This window comes from Pieris rapae, chromosome 14 (genome assembly GCF_905147795.1).
Source record: "Pieris rapae chromosome 14, ilPieRapa1.1, whole genome shotgun sequence".
NCBI classification, from domain to species: Eukaryota; Metazoa; Arthropoda; class Insecta; order Lepidoptera; family Pieridae; genus Pieris; species Pieris rapae.
Genome location: NC_059522.1, coordinates 5,498,477 through 5,510,290, shown reverse-complemented (window position 1 = coordinate 5,510,290; position 11,814 = coordinate 5,498,477). Strand labels below are relative to the sequence as shown.

The 11,814-nt window shown below is 34.4% G+C and overlaps 2 protein-coding genes across 2 annotated transcripts; one reads left to right on the top strand and one right to left on the bottom strand.

The window, feature by feature from the left end:
- LOC110993033 (cysteine sulfinic acid decarboxylase) lies at positions 1-6,391 on the top strand. The gene is made up of 8 exons (XM_022259097.2): positions 1-191; positions 1,648-1,835; positions 2,639-2,861; positions 3,206-3,457; positions 3,986-4,050; positions 4,398-4,587; positions 5,090-5,323; positions 5,928-6,391. The coding sequence occupies exons 1-8, from the start codon at positions 90-92 to the stop codon at positions 6,117-6,119; spliced, it is 1,446 nt and encodes a 481-aa protein (XP_022114789.2). The 5' UTR covers positions 1-89; the 3' UTR covers positions 6,120-6,391.
- Positions 6,378-11,234, bottom strand: LOC110993034 (venom protease). Its single transcript, XM_022259098.2, has 8 exons — positions 11,115-11,234; positions 10,636-10,736; positions 8,947-9,083; positions 8,606-8,736; positions 8,231-8,399; positions 7,558-7,802; positions 6,862-7,022; positions 6,378-6,564 (listed from the first exon to the last, which is right to left on the bottom strand). The coding sequence occupies exons 1-8, from the start codon at positions 11,170-11,172 to the stop codon at positions 6,403-6,405; spliced, it is 1,164 nt and encodes a 387-aa protein (XP_022114790.2). The 5' UTR covers positions 11,173-11,234; the 3' UTR covers positions 6,378-6,402.
- Positions 11,235-11,814: the final 580 nt, after the last annotated feature.

Below are 11,814 nucleotides of genomic sequence, written 5' to 3'. Positions count from 1 at the left end.
AACAGAGATATGACAGCGGTAAACGGTAAATAATGCGCGAAAATTCAGTACGCGTTCGTAGTTTGACCAAACAACACATATGTTGAAAGATGGAGGAGGAAGGCTTTCTTGACAGAGTACTGAAGATTGTCAAAGATGAAACAGCTCCAATTATACCGCTTATCAACTTCAGACACCCAAAGGAGTTGGAGGTAAGATTGATTTGAATATTTTTGAGTCGTTTACAATTTATATATATGAATTAACAAAGTATGTTAATGTGCTAGTATGTTGGGTTATTACGCAGGTTTTTATTTAAAAAACCTTACTGTATTTTGATACAACATATATAATAATTATTATATAGGTATATTTTATATCACGGAAATTCGTGGTTCTATGTGTATTTGCTATATCTATTTCGATATATATTTTATAAAAAAATGTTGTCATTGTAACATTCAAAACCCCAATATGTGTTATTAACAAAAATGTTTGTATTTACTTAATTATAATGGTTTCGCGTATTAACTTAAAAGTACCTGCGGATGTCGGAACAAGTTTTAATTGATTCCATTACGATCTGGGTCAGGTAACATTAGTAAAATTTAAGTGGTAGTAGGTTTGTAGTATGTATTTGATTATGTGTACTTATACGTAAATCTAGTAATTCTTGGTGTTATCAACATGCTGGTATTTACATAAATTTAAGGACTCTAAGAAAGGAGACAGCGTCACTGTGAGATTTCTTTGGGTTTTCATTGGAAGTTTTTATAAAATATGTATCGCTCCATAAATTCAAATTCAAAAAATCATTTATTTATGTAGGTAACGTACTGTAGACTTACGAACAAGAAAGTTATATACATTTTATGCTTCTAATTTTACGTTCACTGTCAGTTCTCAAATCAAGAGCATAGAACGGAAGAGAAGAACGGGCAATAAACTCTCCTCACTCTTTTTAATCGCCATGTCTGGTCGTTGAGTACATGCTTTGATGATTGTTTTTGCTTTATTTGTGTTTGGACAGCAAGCAATCACTTGGGAATTTAAATCATGACATGAAAATAATAATAAATAATTCTTTATTGAAGATATGTTGAATTAATTACTTGATATTACAAAATTTAAAAAAAAGTATGTCGGCTGAGTTCCCATCTGTCTCCATAAAACAATTTTTCAAAAGTTCGGTTTATAACCTTGCAAAGCTTACATGCTAACTTTAGACTGTAGCCTTTTGTGGATACTTACATTTACGCTAAACAGAACCATATTCTTAAGCGACTTTAAAAAGGAAGGGAATAATTAATTCGACGTACAATTTTTTTTACACGTTGATAAGTGCATTTCCGTATTAAGGTCGTACTGCGTTTATTGGTTCAATTCGTTCAATTGATCTCAATAAGTTATAACTTGGCCCTGTTAAGCAAATGCAGATGTTATAAAAGCTAAAGATTTCATTCTTAAATGTATACTAGTCTTCAATGTGTTAAAAAGGTGATATCCTAGATTTTACTAGGCCAAAGTCAATTTTTCATAATTGTGTTTGCTTTATGAACCACTGTGGGGTTTTAAAAACTAATATTCGCGGGTAGGTACTTCGGCTTTTAAAAATATCTCAACAAAATCGATTTCAAGGTTTTCGTTAAATCAATACTTTATCTCCAGGAAATACTCAAAGATGACATAAGTATATCTGACCCGGTATCTGACCATCAACTGGAGGAGTCTGTGCGAAAAGTCTTACACTATAGTGTTAAAACCAATAAACCAACTTTCAAAAACCAACTGTATGGCGGGACTGATCCGTACGGCCTTGCGGGGACTTGGATCGCTGAGGCCTTTAATACTAGTCAGTAAGTGGTCTTAGCTTTTATATATTACATTCAAATCAGACGCTTTACCGGATTCCTCATTTATTACTTTCCAGGTAGCTTTTACTTTATCCATGCTATTTTTTATTTTTGAACTTAAATACTTAAAGATCTTTTTTGAAATTATTAGAAAACAACCTAACATATTTCCTAAATTTCTCACTGGTGTTATATTCCTTTTCATCATACATTTCATATAATTTTAACCTTTTTCTATGTAACTCCTCATTTGCCCAGTCCCAAAATCTTGTTTTCTCAGAGACCAATAAATTTGAGTGAATACTTTCTTGAATTCATCAATAAATTATCCAAAAAAAGTACTGTATAAATTATTAGGGGATGAGTTGTCACACAGAAATGGCATTCTATACACCAACCAATGCTTCCCTAAATCTTCAATACAGCCTTCGCCAAAGAAATAAGGATTACGCTATAGTTTTCACACCTACTGTGTTCATGCTTCAGAGTTCCGCATCTGCGTCCGTTTCTTTAGTCGTTTCCGTCGTTATTTTTGTAGATGTTTTGGTTGTCTCACATGTCTTTCACGAGAGTTTTCCCCACGATACAAGAGATCCATTGATGTAGAACCGAACTTGACGTATGACCTCAGAGTTGAAAGTAGCACGCCCAACCACTAGGCTAACACTGACAATTCTAAAATAACTTTAATAATTAGTCTGGACACTATGAAATAGTAAAAAATAAACTATTTCATTTAAATTGAGAACAAGTGCAATATTAAGCAATATGTATATAAAATAATAATATATTTTAAATAATTTCAGATACACATATGAAGTGGCCCCAGTGTTCACTTTGATAGAAAACAAAATGTTGAACCACATTCTCAAGTTATTTGGTTTTCCTGATGGTGACGGCATTTTCAGCCCCGGTGGAAGTATATCTATGATGTATGCTATAGTTGCAGCTAGGTTCAAAGCTTTTCCAGAAGTAAAATCAAAGGGTATTAGGAATTTGCCAGAAATGGTTATGTATTCATCGGAAAGCGTAAGTTCTTTATTATATTAAAAAAGAGGTTATAAATAACTGATGAAATTCTTCACAAAAAAGTTATGATAAAATGCTTTGTATAATTTAAATTTTAAGTCGATGTCCTACAGTACCATTCGTATAACAATTATAAATATCGTCTCACTACATTGGGTAGTTATTGTAGGAGGCGTCATAATTTAAATTTGTATGAAATTGACGTTAGTTTACATTTTGATCATCTCTGTAGCAATTATATCTATAGTTCGGCACGCCTGCCATAAAATTTTAAATTACATGTCTCCTGCTTGTTTCCCCACTGTTCTTTATTAAGCGAGTACAATGATATGCCTGTATTTCAGTGTCATTATTCTATAATGAAAGCTGCGCATTGGCTTGGTTTTGGCACGGAAAGTGTGCGGCTAATTAAAAGTAATCAATGTGGACAAATGGTTATAAAAGAACTTGAAACGGCTTTGAAAAATGACGTAATGAATAATAAAGTACCAATCATGGTGAATAGTACTGCTGGCACAACAGTTTTGGGGGCCATAGATAATCTGGACAAAATAGCTGATGTCTGCGCTGAGCATGGTGTTTGGATGCATGTTGATGTAGGTATAGCCTACGCGTTATAAAGTTAAAATCTGTGGACGATACTTGTCAATAAGCGCGTCCACACAGAGCGAATGTAGACTCCAAGCTCGGTTAGTGAGGACGTGCCTCGTCCAAGACAAACAGGTGCACTGCCGCGGGCGAGCGACCGAACGCCTGAAACGTCGAGTGTCGGCTTTTTGATTTGCTTAAAGGCACTTCAGTCGTTTGCCCTTGTGCACTCAGGAGTATCGGGCTTGCCGTGCGAGCCTGCTCGATCTGTGTGGACCCGTCTAATCATGTTTGGTAATGTCTTGCTTTAATAACTGTATTTATTGTCAACGTGTTTAGTGAAAACACCACAACGCAGTTAATCTTCAGAGACAAGTCTTAATGTCTATTTTGATAGTACTTTGGTACCTTCATCAAAGGACGGAAATTCAAGCACACATAAATTAAACTTAGGTTTATAATTTTAGTTAAGTTACGTTCATATGCGATCGACAGGAATAATAATAATGCAACAATAGTATTGATGTTCGTTTCAGGCATGTTGGGGAGGCAGTCTGATGCTATCACATAAGTATCGGACGAAATTAAAAGGAATTGATAGGTAAGCCTTATATGCAGTTCTGGAATAGTTCACAATATACATGCAAATATGATTGATTGATGATGATTAAACATATTAAAATAACCCAAGTGATAGCACCTTAGCCACGGATGCCGAAGTGAAGAAATTGAGAAATCATTGATAATAGATTTATTACTATTTAAAAATAGTATTTTTTTAATTATTAATAACAATTCATTATAATATGTAAGATTTAGAAGTAGACGGTTAGCGGGTTACATTATAATGAATTGTTTTTAAATAAATAAACATTTATTTTTCTATACTAATTATTTCATTTTACTGGATATTTCCAAATAAACGGACACAGTGATATTAAATTCCAGAGCAAACTCCATTTCATGGAACCCGCATAAGATGGCTGGTGCTCCTCTGCAATGCTCCTTATTCCTTTTGAGGGAGAGGGGACTATTGCATGAAGCGAACTCAGCTGCAGCGCAGTATCTTTTCCAACAAGACAAGTTCTATGATGTCCGTTACGATACAGGAGACAAGAGTGTACAGTGTGGAAGAAAGGTAAACTCTTTACACTTTTATAATTATCGCAGAAGATATGTAACTAACGTAAGTATATAATTTTCGCAATCATTATTAAACCATTCTGCTCTCATAACATATTATTTATTTATTTAATTATATATCTTACAGCTTATATACATACAGAAAGCCAAAACAGACATAGATAAACACATTAATAGACAAAGACACATAAAAAAATTGAAAGTTAATATTTAAAACAACAAATATTATGTTCTTGGTTGGTTCGGATTTGTAAAAATCCAAATAAAACTTTTATAAAACACTGATAAAATTAAAAATATAGTAAACTAACTTCTTTAAGCCCTAATGTTGTATTGTATACTGTATTATGTTAGTAAAAATAACTCTTAGATTTGCGTAAAATATATGTATGAAAAATCTTAGCTTTGCTCCCAGGTAGTATATAATAAATATTTTTTGATAGAGGCTCTGACTCGATATATCTATATGTTTAATACTAATATAATTATATATATAGATAGACGCATTCAAGCTGTGGATGATTTGGAAGGCGCGTGGTGATATTGGACTGAACCAAATGACAGACTATGTCATGGAGTTGGCTGAGTTTTGTTTGGAGACAGTGGCCCTTAGACCAGGATTTCGTCTCGTGTCTGCTCCTCTACAATGCCCTAACGTATGTTTCTGGTATATACCAAGCTTTATGCGGCACCAGACTGAGGATGAGAAGTGGTGGGGGCTAATGCATAAGGTAAAAATATTGAAAGCGTGTTCTGAAATACTTAGTTGTGAAAATAATTCGTTATAAGTCAATGTTAGTAAGAACCATAGATTCTTATTATATATTCTTATTCTCTTCGAACTATAGATTTTCCGCTGCTCTATGGAACTTTAAATTCGATTTTATCTAATCAGGCATTATTCTTAGCTGCACCGATATGTACATGTAGTACATACTGTATAAAAATAATTACTTCATATATTAAATGCAGTGTTGGCTTAGAGGCATCAAAGTGATGAGAATCCTTGTTTTTCTTTTCTTTATGCATACTGTTGTAGTAGTATTAAAATCCGGCAGTATAATTGTTGTTTATGTGCGCATTTGACACTTGCTCGTACAGTGATCGTGAGTAAACCGGCATGCCATAGACCTTAAGTGTCTATGGCGTATGTCAGGCATTTAGGGCTGATCACCTACTAGTCTTTTAGAAAAAAAACATGATCAAAAAACAGATACAGAAATCTAATATCTAGTCAGGTTCTATTTGTCTACTAAGAATTTATTTTTGATCGCGCGATATTGATATGTTATTTTAATGAGTTAAATTTTATTAACACAAAGTATTATTTTACAGATAACGCCAAAAATCAAAGAAATTCTGATGACAAGTTCACGTATGATGATTGCTTACTCCCCTCATAAAGAACACAAAAACTTCTTCCGGCTCGCCTTCACCTTTCATCCAAAACTTAAAGAGAAAGATATAATAGAAATCCTACAGGCCATAGAGGACTGTGGAGAAATGATCACAATTGAAAATTTGTAATTATCGCCCCAATTACGCAGTGTATTGAAAAATGCGGAAAAACTTAAAATGCAGACTTGATTAACACGTTCTAATTTCAGTATTACAGTATATTATTAAATATATTTTAACTTATGTAATAATTGAAAATGGATAAAATAAATTATTCTTTTTATAACAAATATGTACTGTTTAAAAACCTTCTGTCACGAAGGACCAAAAACACATAAAGAGTTTCCATATTAAGCACAAATAAAGATTTTGTAAAGTAAATAAAAGTTTTCAAAATAGAATGCGATTTTATTTAGAAAACAGTGTTGCGTAAAATCCACTCCAAGTATTCATCCACTTTCGTATACAGACCTGGGTGTTTCGGTTCACCACATCGAACACCCCAAGACACGATTCCTATGACTGACCAACGACCGCTTGACATTTGGTACATAAGAGGACCGCCACTATCGCCCTGAAATAATTTAACATAAAAATAAAAAAAAAACCTGCATCAAAAGTAGCTTTCATGGGCGCAGTAAAAATACATTATCAAACAATTAATCAGTTGCCAGTATTCGTCCCGCCTGCTTTTTTATAAGTCGCTTTAAAAAGCGCGAGATATTTTTAAGCTAGAGGCTTTCATTAAGGGTTTATTGCTACATTCTCTAATAAATAGGCGTTGTCAATAGTGTCTTAAGAGCACTGACCTGTAATATATGTATTAAACAACAAGATATTAAATAAATGCGTATATCCTGGGCTTATATACCTGACAAGCATCTTTACCGCCTTCCTTTCCACCCGCGCACAGCGTCTCCTGAAATACAGAGTCCGCAAAGGATCTGACGCATTCATCATGGTTCCACACCGGTACTGATACTTCCATCAGGACATCACTGTGTGGACCACCGTAGAACTGGGTACCCCATCCTATTAATCAATTAATAGCAAGTAAACGATTATTAAAAAAACATCGGTTTTAAGATAAGTTTTTAGATATCATCGTAGACAGTTTCTTAGAAGGCAGTAAAGTTGGCAAATTTATATTTGAGACAAAACAAAATTGTATTAAAAAAAAAAACAGAAATCTAAAATTTATATAAAACTAGCTGACTCGGTGCGTTGCTGTGGCTAAAGTTTTGGTTATACATATAACATAGTAGTAAGCTATTCAAGAGAACGGTAGGAGAACTTATTTGGAAGGAATAACTTTATGTGAAACGTTGGTACTTTCAACACAGCGCCATCTGATAGAATTGTATCAAATAATAAACAAATATTTGCAATAAAATGAAATTCCGACTATAATTAAAGATCTAAGCTATCCTATCTCTTAAGTTGGATCAAACTGCTCACGGTGTGCTAATTTAATTTAAAATCGGTTTGGTAGTTTAGGAGTCCATCGCGGACAAACATCGTGACAGGAGATTTATATAATTTAAGATTAACGTTAAAATATACGCACCAATTACCGTAGCAATTTTATCATTCAATTGCAAACCCCTTGGTGGTAGACAAATGGGCCAGACATACGTGTTGAATACTGTTGGCCTATGCAGTTTCAGAATAGCAATATCGTGATGATAGTTCGAGGAATCAAATAGTTCATGTTGCCGAACTTCAATTACATTGAAGTTGTATGAGCGGGAGTCGTTTGTTCTTTGGAAGTCGTATTCACCAAGACGCACGAATAAATCTTCAGCCTTCCATCTAAAGAGAAAGTTGTGGTATATTGAAGTTTATGACAGAGCCAAATAATGCCGACAAGAACATTTCATAAACACAAACACGTGTAACAAGAGTTTTAGATTTCCCGCCAATTCACAAAAACAAATGACAAATGAATGCAATAATACACTAGGTAACAAAGGAGTTCTAAAATTGAAATTCAAAAAGTTTTCATTGGCAATGTTTCTAACTGGCCAGTTCTAAACATTTTCTGTGTTACCCACGTATATGAATTCTGGACAAATAGCCAACTAACCTGAGATTAATACAGACTGTAAAAGTGAAGTTATAGTTATTATTATACTAAGTAAATTGTTTGCATACTTCATGATTGTTTAAGGAAAGTTTATCTAAACAAACACAAATATACCCTATTACGATGATTTAAGTTTGCTCTTAACAATATATACCGTCTAGTGCAATGTGCTGCTGTGATCACATGTCTGTCTGTGATCAAGGCTCCACCGCAGTACTGCTCGAAGCCATAAGGTGTAATTGAAGCCATCCACGGCCATTCTCGTGGGTTGGCAGGTCTGGCGCCGGTGACACGGCCTTGGACACGCGTACTGAGTCCACAACCTGATAATAATTGTTACACACTTTTATTATAGACAAGTATCATCATTCTTACATGAAACCTTACGTGTTAAGAGAAGCAAATAAGCCTTTGCTTTCTATTTTCTCGCTTCAAATACAATTTTAACAAGTAATATCTTTGAAACTTGGGTAAATCTTGGACATAAATGAAACACAGGTTGATATTCAAAAAATTTAATTAGACACACCTCTGTTCTCAGCGCGAGTAATCTTCAGGGTAATTTCATTTTCATCCCGCGGTGCTGTAGCAGGAAGATCACCAGCCAGAGCGTCTGTTGAACCTTCCGCCATACTGTCTGGACAACAGACACCAATAGCCCTGGGCAAAAAATATTTCATTACCTTTATAAGGACTTATTTGCTGATATTTGATTGCAAGTGATATATTAAATATCCTGCCTAATAACTACAAACAAATAGTCGGGATCAAGAGTATAAAAAATCAAGTCGTATAGTCAAGAACATTAACTACTTTGTAGTTTTAACAAGCATAAGTTTCAATATGCAAACATTCAAACATAATACTTACGAGTGCTGTATAATACAAAGGAAGTCCATAAACTTCATGAAATCCCTCTTGAATTCATCCTGAATACAATAGTGTAAGTGGCGGCAATGTCCTGTCTTCCCATCAGGCAGAAGGCAAGCCTGGTACGGCACATTTGGCTATAACATAAACATAATTTGTACCGTAAGCCGCTTATACTATGAGGGCATTGTAAGAGATTAAAAGTGTTCTATATGACATGATTTCGTGTGAAGAGATGATAATACGAATACATCTGTACGTAAGTGGTAAAAATGGACGAATTTTTCAGTGTGTGAATTTGGAAGATGTGATGCACTACACGACACGACTATTAGAGGTCACCCTGGTGCACTCATTGACTGAACATCCTACGGCACACTTGATTTTAATTTCAGTCCACTGATCTGACTGTTACCACTCCGAGATACGTGTCCAAAGAAACATTAATTATACTAGATACATCTATACATGTATAATTGCCTTGAACTGTAAACCTAAATTGAATTTCAATTGAACGAGCGCTGATTTTAGAATGCAACACGACGTTGTGCAAATTAGGACATGGATGTGTGGGCGGGCGACCGCGGCGACGCGCGGGCGCCACTCGTGAACCCAATCGTACAAAATTGAATTGCCTACTCTCTCCGATTTCAATACAGTGCTTCCAAATCGCAAAAGTAAAATATAGTGTTGCACCTAAAAGTACGGTAGTTAAGTAGATTGAAATTTCTTATAATTTTTAACTGCTTTTCTGACATCAACCATGACTACATTAATTGCTTCGAAACTGTAAAGCTATCAAAATATACTATTGAACTATGTTATGTTGAAGTTAGGTTTTGTAGGGGTCCCATTCTCTAACGGCATAACTGTCCCCGAAAATTTAAAGTCCAATCAGAATGGCTAAAAATTCCACCTTTTAGGAACATCTGGAGGAAAAGAGGAATTGGTATTAAATCCAAAATCAGATTGATACAGGCTCTAGTATTCCTTATCTTTGGGTATGGGTTGGAGAAACGTGGACTATTTTGGCTCGATAAAGCATTGATACCTTTATGTGGAGATGTGGTACTGGAGGCAAATGTAATAAATACCGTGGACTGCGAGCGCACCAATTCATTAATCCTGGTACAACTCCGCATATGCAATGTTATAAGAGAGGCGCTGGACAGAAACCGTTGGAAACAGACTGTCTGCTCCAGATGTTTCATTGCTGACCGCGACGCTCAGAGATGAGCTATCGTAATACATATTTTTATATAACAGCATTGTGGCACATGGAAATATCAGTAGATCTACCGATTAAACAGAATATCGCCGTTTTAAAATGACGTTTGCAACGTGATAAAGATGATGTTAACTTGTTTATGGCAGTTGGCGCCGAAGCTGCAAATGTTTAATTTATTCTAATTAAGTGATAATTTAAAAATCGTCAATTTCTGTCGACTTTCTTAAATATGTTGTTAAAATCGCCAACACAACATAAATAAGTATTTTTTATAAACACTTTATATATGACTTTTACTTAGTATACATTTTTCGATATTTTGAAGGAACTCTTCGCTAGCCAAATTGAAGTGATAGTTATAGAATTATCCATTAAGTTTGTTATGGAAAAGCTGGGATAATGATGATATATAATGATGATGATTTATTCATTGATATAATGAATAAACACATGAAACTTACTTGATTTTGATTTAGTTCAACAAATCTCTTTGTACGACCGTGTCCAATGTGCATACCGCCAGCTTCCAACAGGTCGTTCCATGATGGATCCAACGCATCAGCTAGGAAAGATTAAGTTTTTAAATATAAACATTATTTTATTAGCAATCCACACAGTTTAATAGCCCAGTTATTGAATTAAAATAAATCATTTAATCGTTCGCTGAAAGAAAGACGAAATCGCAAAAATTAAACGCCATGAAAATTTGCAAGAAACAGATATTACAGACTATATCCCTACTATCCTTTCATGTACAAAATTATCTATCAAGTGCGATGCCGGCCTTTTAAGAATAGTCGAATTGGTTATCTCACGTAAATCTGATTTGTTTTGTTGACTCGCCACTATTATTGATTTATAAATTTAAATTTTCAATAAATGTTGTCACTTCGACGCCGGATCAATAAAAAATATTTTATATATTTATTTCTGTACTCACAAATTAAGTTATTCCCCTGAACACTACACACCACAGATAGTAGTAGAAACAACAGCATGATTGAATTATTTTAACTAAATAATATCACCATTTAGGACAACGGATGCTTCTCTGATTTAATTATCCGCAGGAAGTTTGATAGCAAAATATTTTTTCGCATTTATGGCATTTTTTATCGTCCCAATTTTAATTTATTATACAAGTTTAAATACAGATAATTATAAAAGTGAAGAACAGAAAAGTGGAGCCGTGGAGATTAGATGTAGATAGAACAATAAAAGAAACAGCAGGTGGTACATGGAAGAGTATGGCACAATTCAGACAGTGGCCTTTGCCAGCAAAGGGTACACATATAACTTAAAAGAATGCGATAGAAATATAAATGGGTTAAGTATGAATATCAAGAGAGCTAACGCGCTGGGCAGCTGGCCCCGATTCGCCCATAAATATAATGAGAATATTTCCCGAGTATCTGTCACCCCGTGGAACTCCTGAAGTAGCAACCCTTACTAAAGGGGAGATTTGGACAGTCCCCTGTGACTTAGCTTTTCGGTCACATATCTGCCTGATAGGCTATGATGTAGGGCAGCCTGTTTATAAAAAGAAACGTATTAATATTATAATGTTAATACATTTTATGTGCTCCGTTTAATAAAACTACTTAAAAAGAGAAATAACAAATAATAAATAATAACTTGTA

What these genes read in the sequence shown, in the direction of transcription:
- LOC110993033 (XM_022259097.2), top strand. Translation starts at nt 90, where the DNA reads ATGGAGGAGGAAGGCTTTCTTGACAGAGTACTGAAGATTGTCAAAGAT. An exon ending in GACACCCAAAGGAGTTGGAG is followed by an intron (nt 192 to 1,647) that starts GTAAGATTGATT and finishes CTTTATCTCCAG; the next exon opens with GAAATACTCAAAGATGACAT. An exon ending in GAGGCCTTTAATACTAGTCA is followed by an intron (nt 1,836 to 2,638) that starts GTAAGTGGTCTT and finishes AAATAATTTCAG; the next exon opens with ATACACATATGAAGTGGCCC.
- LOC110993034 (XM_022259098.2), bottom strand. Translation starts at nt 11,172, where the DNA reads ATGCTGTTGTTTCTACTACTATCTGTGGTGTGTAGTGTTCAGGGGAAT. An exon ending in TTGAACTAAATCAAAATCAA is followed by an intron (nt 9,084 to 10,635) that starts GTAAGTTTCATG and finishes TTTATGTTATAG; the next exon opens with CCAAATGTGCCGTACCAGGC. An exon ending in GCAGCACATTGCACTAGACG is followed by an intron (nt 7,803 to 8,230) that starts GTATATATTGTT and finishes CTTTCTCTTTAG; the next exon opens with ATGGAAGGCTGAAGATTTAT.